The 17,902-nt window shown below is 31.2% G+C and overlaps 2 protein-coding genes across 2 annotated transcripts in view; both read left to right on the plus strand.

Moving 5' to 3' along the window:
• The first annotated feature begins 433 nt into the window (after positions 1-433).
• Positions 434-3,748, plus strand: LOC130657720 (uncharacterized). Its single transcript, XM_057460731.1, has one exon. The coding sequence runs from the start codon at positions 3,111-3,113 to the stop codon at positions 3,534-3,536; it is 426 nt and encodes a 141-aa protein (XP_057316714.1). The 5' UTR covers positions 434-3,110; the 3' UTR covers positions 3,537-3,748.
• A 149-nt stretch (positions 3,749-3,897) lies between these two features.
• Positions 3,898-17,902, plus strand: part of LOC130657719 (KICSTOR complex protein SZT2-like) — a 41,114-nt gene continuing 27,109 nt past the window's right edge. Inside the window, exons 1-20 of the mRNA XM_057460730.1 lie at positions 3,898-4,297; positions 4,825-4,989; positions 5,110-5,187; positions 5,302-5,391; positions 5,463-5,582; positions 7,023-7,137; positions 7,310-7,448; positions 8,573-8,654; positions 9,449-9,464; positions 9,578-9,812; positions 9,895-9,953; positions 10,752-10,825; positions 14,648-14,670; positions 15,308-15,400; positions 16,061-16,099; positions 16,641-16,770; positions 16,938-16,969; positions 17,254-17,328; positions 17,451-17,501; positions 17,643-17,795. Of these exons, the coding sequence (XP_057316713.1) occupies positions 4,145-4,297; positions 4,825-4,989; positions 5,110-5,187; positions 5,302-5,391; positions 5,463-5,582; positions 7,023-7,137; positions 7,310-7,448; positions 8,573-8,654; positions 9,449-9,464; positions 9,578-9,812; positions 9,895-9,953; positions 10,752-10,825; positions 14,648-14,670; positions 15,308-15,400; positions 16,061-16,099; positions 16,641-16,770; positions 16,938-16,969; positions 17,254-17,328; positions 17,451-17,501; positions 17,643-17,795 (1,922 nt within the window). The 5' untranslated portion in view covers positions 3,898-4,144. The remainder of the gene's footprint in view (positions 4,298-4,824; positions 4,990-5,109; positions 5,188-5,301; positions 5,392-5,462; positions 5,583-7,022; positions 7,138-7,309; positions 7,449-8,572; positions 8,655-9,448; positions 9,465-9,577; positions 9,813-9,894; positions 9,954-10,751; positions 10,826-14,647; positions 14,671-15,307; positions 15,401-16,060; positions 16,100-16,640; positions 16,771-16,937; positions 16,970-17,253; positions 17,329-17,450; positions 17,502-17,642; positions 17,796-17,902) is intronic.

The following is a 17,902-nucleotide window of genomic DNA, read 5'->3' on the forward strand; positions in this document are numbered from 1 at the left end:
AGCCTTGTACACTACCCGTATTACACAGTTATCTAAGTTGTACAAAGCTGGTATGGATAAAAAAATTCAACTAAATTAGAAGAAGTGAAGTAGGCCCCTCGTATAGAGTATTTGAAGTCGTACGATGCAATCATTAGATCATAAATAGTACGATGCAATCAAAATTAGCGTTCAGAAAAAATTAAAGATATTATCATGCTCACTGAATGTATTTAACAATGTTGGATATTCATTTCTAAACCAAATTGTTCATTGCATAATTTTTGTACAGTAATTGTAATGCCCATTTTCGTACAAAATTGCCCATCTTCGTACAAGCGCCAAAAATGTCCAACCTTCGTACAACAGGTCAATTTCGTACGTAACAGGTCAATCAACCGGGATCGATCGCGACTGTTCCCGGGCAATCAAGGCAAAAACCAAAACATCAGGGCATGATGCAGAACATCAGTGAAGCCTATTTTCCTCTTCTTTCCTTATCCAAAATTCTAATTCTTTGGGAAGCAAATAGTTGGAATGAAATGGATAGTCTGTAGCTTAGAATAAGAAGGCAAAGTAATTCTTTCTAAAATAGATTCCTAATCTGCTTTATATCATAAAAGTGTTTAGTGCTGTTACTGTCATAATCATCAAACAAGAGGAGATGATGATGATGTGCATATTCTTACATGGCTAGCCTCACAAATATCGAGGGATATACCCTGTCTATTATTTCCAGGAGGGGCCATGGCTTAGATGGAGAGTCCTAGAGTATTTAATGCTCATTTTGAGCTACGCAGACCCAATTAGGTTACGCGCTCTACTAGACAACTCCCGGCAACATCCAACGGCCCACACAGTGTGCCATCTCCCCAATTTCCCTCACATGGCTTGGGTTAACCCGGGGCTATGGTAACATTCACTCGCCCATGTTGAGTCGCCGTCAAGAGGAATCAAACCCCGGTCTCCCGCACAGAGTACGAGAGCTATAACCACTATTCTACGGCGCCATAAAGGAGCTTCAAAAAACAGGTTCACACTTCCCTTGGTCAACACGGAATTTGGCAAAAAAGCCTTCCCATTTAGAGCTGCAAAAGTGTGGAATAATCTTCCAAACCAAGTGACCTGTGATGGAAGTCTGCTTTCGTTTAAGACTTCCATCTCTAATGTATTTGGCAAATTCTAATGGAGATCACTTTTTAACTTTTTAATTTTTGTTTTTTATTCAATTTTCACAGATTATAAATGTTACTATGTTTGATTGAGCTGATGCAGTCTAAGGTTTATCATTTTTTGTTTCTTTTTTGTTCTAGTGGCCCCCAGTGGAAACAATCCACTAACTATAGGTTTTTGTGATTTTCTGGGCTAGCCACTTTAAATATTTATTATTATTATTATTATTATTAAACTATTAGTTTAGAAAATACAAACCATTGTTTTCTTTACATGTGTAGCTATAGTATCTATTCACCACCAGATACTAAACATTTGTCATTACATAAAGAGTATTTGTTTGGAATAAAAATGCAGGCTGTGAAACTAGATATATTCAAAGGAATATGATACCATTGCTTTTGCAAAACTGTTATAGATGTGCATATTTTACATGGCTAGCCTCACAAATATTGAGGGATATACCCTGTCTATTATTTCCAGGAGGGGCCATGGCGTAGATGGAGAGTCCTAGAGTATTTAATGCTCATTTTGAGCTACGCGGACCCAATTAGAGCCCGCGCTCTACTAGACAACTTCCGGCAACATCCAACGGCCCACACAGTGTGTCATCTTCCCAATTTCCCTCACATGGCTTGGGTTAACCCGGGGCTATGGTAACATTCACTCGCCCATGTTGAATCGCCGTCAAGAGGAATCGAACCCCGGTCTCCCGCACAGAGTACGAGAGCTATAACCACTAATCTACGGCGCCACATATGATTTCCATGCTTTATTTTTAATACAATATGGGACAACATTTCTCTTCTGTTTTACCTTTTCATCAATAACAAGACACTAATAATAATTTGATCTTTAAAATGTAAAGTTTTCTTGGCATAAAAATTAAAAAAAATAGTCAAATGCTCGGACATACGAACTTTAATTCTTCCTGCAGTCCAAGCAGTTTGGAAAACGCATAAAGGTTAGTCCCCTGGCCACTGCTGTTTTTGATCATGTTTTAACGGCTGATCACTCTCCTTCCATGTTCAGAACTTTTCCATGGTAACTGCTGAGTTGAATGACTTTAAACCACTCTGATGGAGAGCCTTCTTATGGAGCGTGACCGACCTATTCTCAACAACACAATTAAATCGATGCCTTTGGAATTGTTTTAATAATTCTTATTGTTCCACTTTTATTTTTTGTATTAAGTATTTAATACGTTAGAAACATAATTTGTAAATTAGTGTGATCATGCCAACCTCGGAGTTGGCGAAAGCTGACTTGTGAAAAAATAAAATATTTGGATATTTGAATTATCATTTTATTCCACATCAATATTTAACTGAACTGCTCCTTCTGAGTGAAAATTGAAATTCTTACTTTTAGTGTTCTTTTCTCATGTGATTAATATCAGGAAATCCGTTGTTTTGAGTACGAATGGTCTCACGAACTTGATCAAATATATTTATCGTATTATTTAAGAGGGTAAGATGTGCGCACACAACTTTGTGCTCTTTGGTTAATTTTAATTCGAGATTTGCCGTGAGGGTATTTGCTTTGACATTCATTTGGTCTAAGCTTTTTTGTCTACGATTCTCTTCTCATGTTTTAAAATTTTATTATCCATTTTCATCTTAGCAATCAGTGTGTATAATAAAATGAGTGGCAGTAGTGGGGAGGCGAAACTTCCATGTCCCCTATTAATTATATCTTTTTATTTTGTCATAATTTTGTGTGGTTAATTTTTCCCCATTACTGCAATCTGTTTTATTACACACAATTATTGCTAAGATAAATTGAATAATAATATTATAAATACATCACAAAAGGATCTCTGTATCGTTCATACAGATCTGTGATACATGGGACATGCAGAATATCGAGATGCCTGAAACATATTTTGACACACCATTTATTTTTTATTTTCTAATTTTATTTCCTGTTTACTTAGAACAGCACAGCTCGGCTTAATAATGGAAGAATGCAACACTGGTAATCGAGTTAAAAAGTCTGTTGATGTAGCCACTGAAGTAAAGCATTCTGATGACTTTTTCAAGACTGTGTCTATCTTTCATTATATTTGTGTCATTGTTGGTTTTTTGGCTTTTTGGTATGTTTGTTTCACTACAAACGACGATGTTTTTAAAAGGCTTGGTGGTCCTGGTCAAAGGTTAACATTCTTACGAGAGAACTATCTTATTGAAATGAGAATTGGCTTTTTCTTCGCAATACTTTTACACATTGTTGAGGCACTTTATGCAGTCAAAGTTGGTAGCGAGTTAAATCTCTCCCAAGTTGCTATTCAAAAATGGGTCATTCAAACATCGATTGTTGGATACAGTTCGTTACGACATTTAACAGCCTATCAGGAAGAAAAAAGAAAGAAGAAAGCGAAATAGTTTTACTTGTTTGGATATAATTAATTTTTATAATTTTTGTATTCTTTACTCAATTTTTGTATGGTTAGATACAAAATTTATTCTTAGTAAATTGTCTGTATCCGAACATATGTTTTTTTGCCAATAATTTGTATGTGTTTTCATTTGAAGATGAACCATTACGTTTTATGTACAATGAATTGGGAAATAATAATAGTAGATTTGCCAAATAATCCTTTTAAAAAAATCCTAAAATTATTTATTTGTGACAGTTGATTCACTGAGAATGTTTACTAATAGTGGAAATTAATTTTTGAAGACCTTAAATAATTTGGTCCTTTAATAAAAAATGCACGTTGCAAAAACAAGTCATTTTTAGATATATTTTTGTCAGTGAGAATGTATTTTCACTTTAACCTTTTTAATTAAAAAAACTTGACAATGTCAAAATATATTTGCTAGCCTGCTTTGTTTGAATATCGGTATTTGGGATGGCCATCGTGAAGTACAAAACTACCTACCTTAAAGAAGAATTATGTCAATCATTTTGCCTAACAACAATAATTAACAAACAAATATTTCTAGTTGTGCAACATATTTTTAAATATTATTATATATAATAGTTCAAAATGGAGGCTGATGTTAGAAACAACCTTCCAAAGAGTGCAGAGAGTGTTTGGTTGTTAATGGGAAAGGAGTATCGAATATCTAGAAGTATACGTTTACAATGGTTTTTCCAGCATCTGAATAGCGCCGTCACACCCAAATCTGATGAAGAGATTGTATGAATTTATAATTTTCATAACTTAGAATATAAATTTAATTTGCTTATCTGTGAAAACCTATGTACCTTAATAAAAGAAATTTTTCGCAAGAATTTATTTTTGCAAATTTTTCTGGAAAATTTAATTTGGTGAATTGCTAGAAAACAATTTTTTTTTGCGGGAATATATGTTTGTGATCTCGGAGAAATAAAACTTTTGAATATTTTAGAAAATTCTCATTATAATCAGGCGTGAATTGCAGAAAAGGAATGGGGACGCAATTTGAAAAATTAAAATTTTTCACTAAACAAATAATTTTGCCAATTTGAGTATAGTTTTTGAAACTCACAATTTTTTTTTCAGTGAAAATTACTTCTCTTAAGATATTGTCACAGATAATTTAGCTTTGGAATATGTTTTTTTGTTTTATTTAAGTCTTTTTCAACTTTCCTTAAATTGTCAAATTAAGTTTACATTTTGTATGAGAAAGACCAACAATTTATTGAATTAAACTTTAATTTGTTTTGAACGTTTTTGTTTAATAGGTTAATTCATGTGAAGAGTTAGAGGTATTGTCTGTTTTACCAACCTTGAACAGTTCCATGGAAGGTAGTCAGCTCCTTATCACACCCAACACAAGGTTGTCTTTTGTTGGGCGAGAATATCGGTTTGTGTTTTGCATAGACATGAGTCCATCTTTGGCAACTGTGGTAAGAAAAAGCCTTGTTTTCTGTATCAATGACTTTGTTCAACCTTGATTTAAATACTAATTTTTTACTTGTCTGATGAAAACCATCATGGTCTAGACCGGTTTGTTTTGTATATTTTAGGACACTGAAACTGGCAATGTCCTATTTGATGACATGTTTGCTGATTTACGAAATGCTCTCACTGGACTCGTACAACCTGTAAGAAATGATCTCTTAAGAAAGAAACAATTTCTATGACATGAACAGTTGTTTTTTATCAATTTATATTTAAAGTGTTGTTTTTATGAACACGGGAAACATGTTTTTCCATAGTTTTGTATACCAGGAAGTTCGCTTGTACTGAAGCCACGATTGCATGTCACCATCCTCGCCCATACATCTATTCAAGTAAAGGAGTGTCAAGTAAGCTGTTAGTTGTCGTAAACCATTATCAGGAATTTAATTCAGGCTATCAAGTTTTCTCCTCTTTTTAGGTTTTAGTTCAAGGTTATTGTGTGGATGAAGGAAATATAAAATATTTCTTATGTCAGTTAAAAAGAAAATTGGCTGTATTGGAAAATGCTGTGGCAGAGGAAATTGCAATGCGTAATTCAGTATGTGTCTTATGACATATTTCTATTCTGGAAACCTAAGATATTATCATATTTTTATGAACCTTCAATTACATATATTAAAAAAATATATATGAAATAAGGCGACTCCAATTTAATTAGTTGTTCTACAGGCCGGACCGACCCTAATTTTCACAAAAACAAAAAAAATAATAATATCAAGCAAAAAAGTTTAAAGAAAAAAAACAGGAAAAAAAACAAGTTCTCATCCCATCTCGTGAAAATGTAATGAGCATAGAAGATAATCAATGATGTTATTTTTTGTTGATTGAATGTCAACAAGGTGAATCAATTACGTTACTTTACTTAGGACCACTGTTGTTAAGGTCACTGGAAGTTGATTATTTGTTCATGGTAATTTGTTGTGATAAAACTAAAATGCGTGATGCGCTAATTTTGCAATCACAAAAATAGTTATGTGGTTAAACAGAAGTTTTTAAATTTTTATGTGATTTATAACAAAAATTAGCTACTTTCGCTAAAATAGTTATAATTCGTTAAAATAGTTATAATTCGTTATGATTATTATATATGTTTAAAATTACACTAGCTAAACTGTAATACAGTCAATACCATTTAGGAAAAATAATTAAAACAAGATAGAATACGCCTGTTGTAACACCCTCCTCCGTTATGAATTTTTAAAAAAATGATTTTACAGCTGCAAAAGACTTTAAATATTCTCAACTAAACAACCATAGTCCGAAAAAGAATTCGCACTTAAATTTAGATTTTCCTATAAAGCAGCGCAAAAAACATTAAAAGAACACTAAAATTGTTTGTTTTATTATGTTAAGTAGGAAGAGAATAAGTTGCTGTATAATTTTCAAAACAGTGCAAGTATAACCTGCTGTAAGACTTTCAAAACAATACAAGTATATTCTGTACAACCTTCAAAGCAGCACAAGAATAATTCTTGCTGTATAACTTTCAAAACAACACAAGAAACTTAACTTTTAAAAACAAGTTTTTGAAAATGCAAGTATTTTTATCTTCTCACCTTGAAAACTAGTTACATACTTTTTAGTGAGACAAATTATTATTATATTTTCTTCTCAACTAAAAAATATAAACTGCGTGCGTTATGCAAAAATACATAGGAAAAATCGTAACACCCTCCTCCGTTGTTATTTTTATTATTTTTTTTTGTTGTTCCGACCATTCATTCTCAATAAAATTATTTTTAATTCGCTGACCGACCGACCGTAAGCTACTATCGACTTCGCCCGTGGAACAACTAATTAAATTGGAGTCGCCTAATACATGATTTGTACACTTAAAAAAATTTAAAATTGTCAGTTTCAAACATTTTATTCATTTTTATCTTGTCATATTTTCCTAAAACATTGGTCATCTTTTTACAACCAAAAAAATCTATTTTTTGGCTGTATAATTTTTATAATTTTTTTTTAATTAAATTAGGACATGTCTTCTGGAGTTAAGGGTAGCGGCATGAAGAAAACAGAGACAAATTTATTTTATATGATAAGAGATGGCCTGGTTGCTCTTCAGTTGTTACCAGATGGAGCCAGTGCAGGTATTTTTCCTGAGTCTATGTAAGGCATAAGTGTAAACATTTAGGAGCTAATTTGTAGACATTTGTTTGTTGTTCGTGAGCAAAAACTGAAGTCAAGTGTAAGGAAAACTCGTTTTGCATTTTAAACATTTTATTCTGTAACTTATTTAAATTGCAATATATTATATTGTAGGCATCATTGTTGTAACTGATGGTGTGTTTCTGCTGGAGAATGCTGTAATTGGCGATGCTTTGCTTCAGCAAGTTCGCCATTTGGCTGCTGTTTGCTCGTTCTTGCAAGTTGGCACTGGTTATAGAAGGGCTTCTGTTGAGTAAGTTCTTACCTGTTTTTAGAAATCTTGAAAACTACATTCCCACTACATATGTTGCTACTACCTGTTTTTGGGATTAGCATAGGATAGCTGTTTCGAGTTATTTTGATTTAAACTTATGAGGGCAATGTAATGGCTTCACTGATTTGAACAAAGAAGACAATAACTAATTTTTTATTTTTATTTTACTTGATTTAAACATTTTTGTTTGGCTCCATATTTTTAATGACAGACAAAGTTATAGCATATTATAATTAGATGTCCACTATAATTTTTTTAAGAATATGTCCATGTTAGACAATATAAGACTGAAAGTTGAACAACAAAAAAAAGTCAGAATATTTTTTTCTTCAATTGTTATTAACCTTTAAAGGCAAGTGTGCCAGTTTTATTTAAACTAGCTGCAGATTATATTTAAATCATTTTTTGCCCAATCATGGCAAATGTTTTTTAAAGCTTGACAGCGGCTGTTTTAATTAAATTGGCAATGTATACAACTTTGCAACAAGTCCTCTCAAAGTGAAAATGAGCAGCACGATGTCTCTACAATAATTGCTTGCATACCATGTGATGTAGTGGGGTATTTTGTAGAAACTTGAATTGAATTTTAAAGCATGAATTTGGTAATTGATATTGATGTATAGATATAGATTATTTAATTAGACATTAATAAGAAATATTTTATAAGAAATAAGATAAAAACAATTTTTATGATTTCAGCATGATTAAAAAATTGGGAACAGCATTAATAGCTATGTTTGGGTGAAGCTTTTAAAGCTAGCAAAATATCAAGTTTTGCAAAAAAAACACAACAGGGTTTTTTATTCTAAAATATATAGTAACTATATTCCTGGGGATTTCATTTTCTTCGCATACTTCACTATGTTACATTCCTAAGTTAGCCCAATTTAAATATGATGAGCAAGCAAGCAAATGAGCGACCGAGCAAGTGAGAAACATAGTCTAATTTTAGGGAATTTTGACAAATATTTAGGAGGGTATGAAGAGTTACTAATAATAAGCATCAATCTTTTTTAACGTAATAAAATATATTTACTTGAAAAAAAAAACAACTGTACATTATCTATTGGTTTGATGGGAGTCTTTTCTTAATTTTTTTATAGATTCGGTTATGTACCTCATTGTGCTTTGATGCAATTTATTGCCACAGCAACTTCTGGCGCTTATCTAGCATCTTGTCCTCTGGTATGAATGTTTACTATTTTAGCTACAGCTGGGTTGCATGAATGACGAAAATGTTTTTACTACTAAAAGGTTTTAATCCCTTAAAGCTAGTTTAACTTTCGTAACAGGATATTTTTAGTTTTAACACATAAAAATCTTTCTGCATAAAGTAGTTAAAACTATTTTTAAACTGAAGATTTTAATTGCTCAGTCACTTAGTTTTATATTAATATGTTTTACAGCTAAAAAATTGTGCAAATAAATGAAATGATGGAAATAAAATATAAATTCTTCTGGCACATATTGTTTTTAAAAATTCTATGATTTTACATTTGGTTATAACATCTTAAAAATATACCAGTTCTATAAAGGGGAACTTCAGTGAAAAGTACATAATTCTACAATAATTGTTAAAAAGTCCCATGTACACCTTTACCAAGGACAATATATTGTGAAAATTAATTTCTGTGCATTTCTCTAATCAGTATTTCACAATTTTTAAAGATTTAAATGTAAGTGAAGCGCTTTATACAAATACAGAGGCCTTTGAAAATGTACTTTTGCTCGATGTGGTATCGTTGTTTACATAAGGCTTCAGTTCTAAATAAAATCATGCCTGTCTGTGTTTTCATAAGCAAAAAATTAGGTTGCAGAGGTTAGTACAACGATATTAAACGTGAAAAACAAATGAAATTTTTGGTTTCTTATTCTCAGTACTTAATTTTCGTGTATGTAATACAAGTTGATTTAACTTGTTAAATCGTTGTCATTTGAAAATATATTTCCTCATTTAATATTTATTTATTTTATTTTAGGCATTACCAACTGAAGGTAGGCTTCTGTTTTTCTCTCTGATAGTTGCCTTGTAGTGTAACCTATGAACATCAATTCCTTCCTTTGTGGTGATATATTGCTTAATAGTGTTAGAAATGTTCTGCTTTTAGAATATGAGATGAATATGTACCACAAGTCTTTGTTTTGTTGGAATTTCCAACGAGACATAGATCGTGATAAGATTGATTCTTATCAAGATTCATCTGACAACAACACACATTTATTAACATGGGCAGACAGCATGTGTCTCACCCCATCTCAGAGGGATGTTTCTCTATCACTTCCACCCCAACCTCAACAAACAACACGTTATAACCAGCTGGATTTACAAACAAGACTTTCAAGGTACGTACTAGTGTTATTTACAGGAGTTTTTATGTCAGTTTTTTCTGTGTATTTTAATATTATTGTTCTCCATTCATTCCAGTGTAATTGCACTTCGGTCAAGAGAAGGATATATTGCAGATGGTGTTAGAATAACTAAAGGTAAAAGTTTTGTGTATTAATATTTAAATGAGTGAATGGATTATTTTGATAACATTAAAACTTTAACTAGGATTAATGAAGAAAAAATTTTTCTTTTACTCGTTTTCCTATTGTTTTAAAGAAAACTATTTTGTTGATTGCAAGTGATCTAGCACCTTGTCATTTACAGAAAGTTGTTGCGGTACTTATTAAAAAATAAAAGAAGACTTTTTTCACAGTGAATTCATATTGTATTTCGAATAGCATTTGGTGGTAACAGTCCACCATAATAGCATCAATATGTACAAATGTCTACAATATTGTCTTATATGGCAAATCTTTTATAATACGATTGTATTTTAATTATTTACTCATGTGTATAATCTTGAAAAAATTGTTATATCAAACTATCTTGTAGGCGTTTGTACATATTAACATGATCACTAAAAGCCACTGAAAGCTTGTTGAAATATAATATGGATTTGTCGTAAAAAAGTCTTGAGTTATTTTCTTATTTTTTATTTTGTTGAATTAGTATTTGTTATCTGCCTGAAAGTAATACATTATTTGGAATATAACATTCCATGTAGTGGTCCGAAGAAAGTTGAGAAGCAAAACTGGTTTTACATTCAAGACATTCTTGTTAAAATAGCTTCTCTATTAAAACAGAACAGGAACATTTCATTTATTTGATGCAAAGAACAATAACCTAGCAAGCTACATCGTGCTATACCTTATGTGCCACATCATTTCATATTTTATATAACTTCATTATGCATATATCGTTAGTATTTCGTTAGTTGTAGTGTTTTTTTGTAGATAACACACAAGTTGAAGTTAAACTAGTGTTGCCTTGGAAAGAGCATGTGACAATTGAATACATTGCAAAAGCTGTAAGTTTTTTCCTAATATCTCTGGATGTTATTGTTTATCTTCTTTGCTGTAATGTTTCCATTGAGTAAATAAGTAGGTCACGAAAAAAATTTTACTATCAATATTTTTTTAAATCACTTTTCCAAGCAGGAATCCCCTACAAAAAGATTGTAATAAGATTTCATAAAAAATCAATTTGTTTTTAACTTTGAATGTGGTCAAAAATAAACCCCTGTTTTTTGACATTTCACTACTTCCCCACTAATGCTTAAATTCCAAGTGACCTAATTGTGGATTGCACTGAGGTTGATCTTGCAATCTAAGGGCTAATGATTGAACTTCTTTGTGGATTTTTCAGAATGAGAAAATTCACAGTAGCTTTGATAATATAGCCATTTAAATCAAGTGAAAAATTGTGGATAACATTCCACTGTGCATAACTTGGTAGGGCATTTTCAAACAATAATAAAACAGGTTACAATTGAAATCTGTGGAAAAAATTATGTGGTCTGATAGAGAAAAGAAAATATGGCGGATGAATTAATGTGGATAACAATGTTATTAGGTTATAATTGTGGATAAACTTTATTTTTTCTTGTAGTACACACATGGGAAGTGCAATAGAATAGTTTGTCATGAATTTTCCTTTTACCAATGCCCATAAACATTAAATAAACAAAATTTTAGCCCATTGAGTGATATTATGCGATTTACAGTTTAATTTCTTGACCTCAGTAAATATCATGTTTTCATATTTGAAGTATATTCAAACAGTAGTGCTTGTCTCAACTCCACATCGTGTGTTAAGTTAGGGGGTATAGGAAAAAATAGAGGATAACCATTATTTAGAGAAAAACAATGTGACATTTTGTGGATAACTTAATCAGGACCCAAATATTCCTGATCTCTACCAGTTTTAATGCATGTTTTTAACAATTTCTAAAAACAACTTATTTAACCATTGTGTTTATTTAAAGTTAGATTTAGTAGTAAAATGAGTAAAACAAAAGTATTTCAATGTGAGCATTGTGGATCTAAATTTACAAATCGTCAGAACCAGAGTAGACATAAGCAAGTTGTCAAAAGTCTCAACTCTACACCTGTCATTCCTGCAAAAAAAGTTTTAACCGTAAGGATAGTTTAAATAGACATCACAAGTCATGCAAAGGGAGTGATAAAGCTAGTAATAAGTGCAACGAGTGTAGAACAGTTGTTAAGACAAAATGCCATGTTAATCAACACAAACACCAGATTCGCCAAAGTCCATCAATATCAAAACAAAGAGCAACGAAAAGGATAAGTATCATTAACGAAAGCATTCTTGATCTGCCAGTGAAAACACAAAACCTAATTGATTTGAGCATGTTAATGGAATACTTTAGTGCTGAACCCTCAAATAAACCAGAATTTATGGTGCTATATTTCTCATAGGACATTATTAAGAGCACCAATTTGATACAAAGAATGGTAAAATGTACAAGGAGTGTAAAAAACGGTTGCTTTTTATAAAGAGTCAGTGGTTTATCCTTTTGTGTCTGTCAAAGAGAGAGGTGAAAAGCTGTTCATCAGCAATGAACTCATGGTTGAAATCATAAATCATGTTGAGAACAATGGTTTTGCACCAATTTAGCTTTCTTTATAACTTTCATAGCTTTTTATCATTTTAGTCATTTGTTCTATTACGATTTTATTGCTAGGAATTTCGATCATTCTCAGGTGCATCATAAACAATTATTTTTTAAAAAATTTCTGATTTTAAAATTGATGCTGAGCCTTATACAAGTGCCTTGTTTTTTTGCAATACCATAAGTGTACCAGTTACATATGAAGCATCCACAATTTTTCACTTAAATTACTTTCCCCAGTGTGTTCCTCATTTTTTTTTCTTTCGAAACTTCAGTTTCTTAGTTATGGTTCCTTACAAATTTTTTTTTTTTGTTTATGTTTAATCATTGTAGACCAGTGTTATTTTTTTGATGTTGTTATATTTCAAAGGATATTTTCTGCAAAGTATCACTCAAAACAGAAATATTGTTCTTTAAAACCAGTCAGCTTGATCCCAATATATATTTTAGTGTGCTTTTAAACCAACTACATTCTGCTATCCTCTGAAATTTGAATTTTATAAAAGCCCCTTTTTTCATATATTGTTATCCACAAAACGTCACTTCGATGCAAAATCATAAATTACCGCCCATATTTTTGTTGCTACAATATTAGCCTTTTTTAAGTTTGCGATAACAGAACTGTTGCAATCCACAGATATGACACTATGAAAATAGGTACATAATACTTAAGTTAAAAACTAACCATAATCCACGAAAACACCACTAAAATGCTCAAAATTTTATCTCCTGGCTGTATCTATGATAAGTATAACTAATCATTTTACTAAAAACAAGAAGCCCTGAGGGCTCTAAGAATTTCCGCTTGCTACCAAAATATTTGATGACAACCTACTAATTCGTTGTGTTATCGTGCCAAACATTCGAAGAGTTTTGGTGCATGAAGCTCTGAAGATAAAGCACACAAGTGACATTATATGTTATAACAACCGCAAACAAAACGCAATGTTTCATAATAAACTCACATTTAAAAAAAAATTGCTAACAAAAATACAGCCTATCATTCATGGTTGAAAGTCTTGCGGTTGAGACGTTTATGGTCTTAAACGGCATTTAGTTGACAAAATATCAAAAATTTGATGTGACCAACATTTTCAGCATACCTTCTTTATTAACTCTGTCAATTTTTGTCGAAAATAAAGTAGTTTTAATTTTTGGACAAATTTTGGCCTAAAATGACATTTAGGTGACAAAAATCAAAATTATGATGTCACCATTATGTTCAGCATACCTTTTTTGTTAAGTGTGCCAAATTTTGTCCAATTTTGGCCTGAAACATCATTTAGATGATTTCCCAGTACTTGGGAGCTTGGGTACGAAGTTTTAATCTGTGACGTTCAATTGACCATTTAGGACAGGGTTAGTTAGTCAGTTCAATACTATCCTCCTCTCAGATGAACGTGAAATCCCAGGGTCGATTTTTTCTCAAAAAATGCTCTGAAAGAAAAAAACGACGGTTTTAAAGAATTTCCTACGCCTTCGGGCGCGGAAATTCAATTAGACAAAACAATGACTAGTGCTGGGTGGAAATTTGTGGCTGACAATCTAGTGAGTCTCCCAAAATTACTCTGTAATCCACAAAATGTCTCTTCAAAACTGATTTCAAACTACTACATGTCATCCAACCAAAGCTTGTCCGAAAATTTCAAGTGAAAATTCCTGTTTATTCGAAATTTTAATGTCACACCATTTTTGACCATGTTTCTTTATGCTATATTATAACCATATCTTTTAGCATTCCATTTAAGGGGTCATGGTTTGCATTTCGCGTTTCACAAACTGTTTTTTTAAAAATAAACTTATAAACACTTTGAAACAGAAATATAACATTTTGAAATAGAGATATAACATTTCACGTTATTGTTTTGTTTTGTGATGCCAATTTGTTAGTTTAGCTTGTATTTTACTAAACATTGCAAATATGTAAGTGCAAATATACAAATACAAAATATACATTAGTTGTGATTGTGTTATGATTGGTTTAAAATTTGCTAACTGTTTTCACTGGTCATTTTATAATTTGATCAGGAATCACTTTATATTTTATAAATATAACACTGCCTTTATTAATTTTGCTAATAGCAATAATAATTTATACCACTATTATTATTCTTTCCCTAAAAGTGTATTGGTGTTTAAATAAAGAAAGTATTATTTCTGTGTTTTACTTTTTTCATGATTATAATATTAACTTTTATTAAGTACATTTTTTTATAGGCATGGCCCTTCGATTCCTCAAGGTATTTACAAATTTGAATTAATTGTTTTGTATTTAAATCACATCTCTATTTTTGTCTTTTTTATATTTTCTATTGATTTTCTATGGATGTTTTATGGATATTCTTTAATTTACCACTTATACTTTTGTGGGGGAATACATATATCAATTGAAAAACATTAATTTGAGAACGTTTGATATCCGTAAATCACATAGGAACATTTTTGTTAATGTACATTTTCCTAGATGAGATGATGGTTTCATCTTTTCCTTGCTCACCCCTGAACCTAAACTTGCACATCAGCTCAACTGACTTGCTACTATTCTGATTGGAGTTTCTCAGAATATTTTCTATCGCTAATATTATAATATTGCATCTCAGTCTATTTAAATTCTTAAATGAAACTTCTAAGAATTTTACGAAGTCAGAATACTGTCTCTTCTCTTTTTACCTTTTTTCAGAAAGTTTTATTTTCTTTGTGTTATGTTGTTACAATGTGCGATGAAAGATGTATTAGAGATCTCTGTAACTATAGCAATGGCTTTATTATTATTATCTTTGAAAAATTTTTATGGAAATTTGGTTCTTGCTATTGTCCAGAAACTTAGTTTATCGAAGGGTTGTATACTTTCTATATGATGTGTTGTTTATGTTTTAGTTACATGACTCAAATTCTGGTTAATGTGAGTGGACCATATGAATTTTTGGTTGATATTACAAGAACAAAACCCATGAACCATAAACCGTTAAGGTAACACATCAGATTTTCATTTCTTTTTAAAAAAAGTTTTGTTTACGAATTGTCTTTACTTTTTTTCAGATGCATCTACCGTAATGATTCAATTAAGCGCCCAGCATTTTTTAAGCGGCCAGCATTTTTTAAGCGCCCCTTTCGAACAAGTGCCCCTCTCGAATAAGCGCCCAGGTAATTTCCTCAAAGTTCAGTAAGCGCCCAGCACTTATTAAGTTCCCCCTAGAATAAGCGCCCATCTGATAAAAGGCGGAGGTTAATCGAAAAAAACTACCATGAGAAACTGGGCGCTTATTTGAAAATTTTACTTTCTTATTTTATATTGAGAATAAAAAAAACATATTTTATCTTTTCTATATTTCTATATTACATAAATAGGGAATTTCCTATGCAATCCTTTCTTTTTATGTTTTAACTCCAAAGTTGAAAACAAAATTGAAAATTACCGTTGTCTTTAATTTGTCCAAAATTAGGAAAAATTTATAAGTGCCCAGCATTTTTTAAGAGCCCTCCTCAATTAAGCGCCCATGCGAAAAATTAAAAAATTTAATAAGCACCTAGCGCTTGTTCGGATCATTACGGTATTTTAATTTTTCAAAAAAATAATATTTAATATAATATTATGAAATTTTCTAATGTAGACTATTTTTTTCATTTTAGAAAATCTGTTCTCCAGAAATTTGATCAAACCATGAAAAAGTAAAGTTAATTTTTGTTAATTTTTATATCAAAACATATTTTTTATCTTCTTCAGACCATTTAAATTTGAATAGTTGGTCATTATTATTTTATAACTTCAAACAGAAAGGCAAGATAGGGTGGATACGTTGATATATATTTTTAAAAAAGTTAGTTTTCTCCTGTCCTACTGTCTGTGAAAGTTGTGTTAGCCTTGATAAGTGGTATTTCACTTGATTGCCTTGCTCATTAAAGCCACACCTAGCCTTGACAATGTAAAAGGGGAACTACTATAGCGTATTTTATTCAAAAAAAAGTGAATCCTTAATTCGGCAGTTAATGATGAACAGAATTTCAAATATAGTTGAACTTTTTTAAAAGACATTTGGCACCTAAAAAAACCTTCATGAAGACGAAAATACTCATTCACCTCTGTTACTTTAAGTAACTTTACGTTATATTAAAATTTTCTTTAGATTAGATTTTACAACACATTTATGTGGTAAACTATGTTTTGTTGACTCTACCCAGTGCACTAACTAATTCTTAACTTAATATTTAGCTTGGATTTTTCTGACCAGCTTCTGGTGCAGTTACAATTATTTCCTGACCATCCAGCTGCTTCAAAGATACCTGAGACAATAACAAAGGGTTCACCATTATTTTGCTTCTCGCCAAGCTCAAATGCACCAGTAAGCAGATATTTTTGTCTGCCAATTTGTGACTATCGTAATTTATTTTATTGGACGTTTCTCTACCTATTGTGTTTTTACAATTTGTATGCACAATTTGTTTATAAACAATTTGTTAAATATATACTTTTGCATATATACTTTTAACATGATTAATTATTTTTTAGATATTAGCCCTGCAATATGGCAGCAAAGCAAAGTATGTGAAGTTTTTACAATTTTTATATCACAAGATTAATGATTGAAATTTTTAACTTCCTTCATTTTAAAAAGTGAAGGCTAACTAGTATTCTCGCTATAAATGTTTTGAACGCTAAATAAAATAATCATTTGCATAACTAATTGAAAATACTTTCCTGATGCTTTCCTACTATGCTATAGTGAATGGGCGGGCAAAATATTTTTTGTGAAAAACAACAACATAGACTATTATTATTTGCCTGCATATTTTTTCAATATTTTTTCACCCTACTTACTTCTTAGGAAATCTTCGAAATCACCTGAAGCTCAATTTGCAAGTTACTGGAGACATGTTGTCTGTATGGACACAAGAACATGGTAGGTTGTATGTGGAAATCTGTATGATAAGTGGTTATGGTAGGTTGTATGTGGAAATCTGTATGATATGTAGCTATTTCATGCAACGTTTTTTACTGATTAATATGTGATCATTATTTAAGGTCGAAGTGGTTTCATTGTCACCGAATAAGCATGTTGCCAGAGCATGATAGGTAAATATTTTACAACATGTGTATGTTTTATTTTTGTTTTTTAAATATTTGTTTTTCTATCACTTAGTGTACTTTAAATTTTTCTTAATTTCCAGCAGTGATCAGTTGGTCAATGCAGTTAATTGTAAAAATGTGTTTTAGACCAATAACAAAAGATTTATTCATTCCTACATCCACTGGTCACTATCCACCACTCCACTGTCGAGCTTCAATGTCTGCTTTTAATCGCTTGTTAAAAGAATGGTGTTCATTTGTCTTGCTGGAGAACCATTCATACGTAAAGTTTATCTCAAAGTATGTCACTTATAGACTGTTTAGGGCCAGATGTAAATTCTTTAAGAAAATTTGATACACATGCACCTTACAAATAAGGTTTTGTTACAGTACTTTTAATTAAAGTG

Source organism: Hydractinia symbiolongicarpus, chromosome 9 (genome assembly GCF_029227915.1).
Source record: "Hydractinia symbiolongicarpus strain clone_291-10 chromosome 9, HSymV2.1, whole genome shotgun sequence".
Taxonomy (NCBI): Eukaryota; Metazoa; Cnidaria; class Hydrozoa; order Anthoathecata; family Hydractiniidae; genus Hydractinia; species Hydractinia symbiolongicarpus.

Bases quoted from the DNA above. Each gene is read 5' to 3' on its own strand.
- LOC130657720 (XM_057460731.1), top strand. From the start codon at position 3,111: ATGGAAGAATGCAACACTGGTAATCGAGTTAAAAAGTCTGTTGATGTA.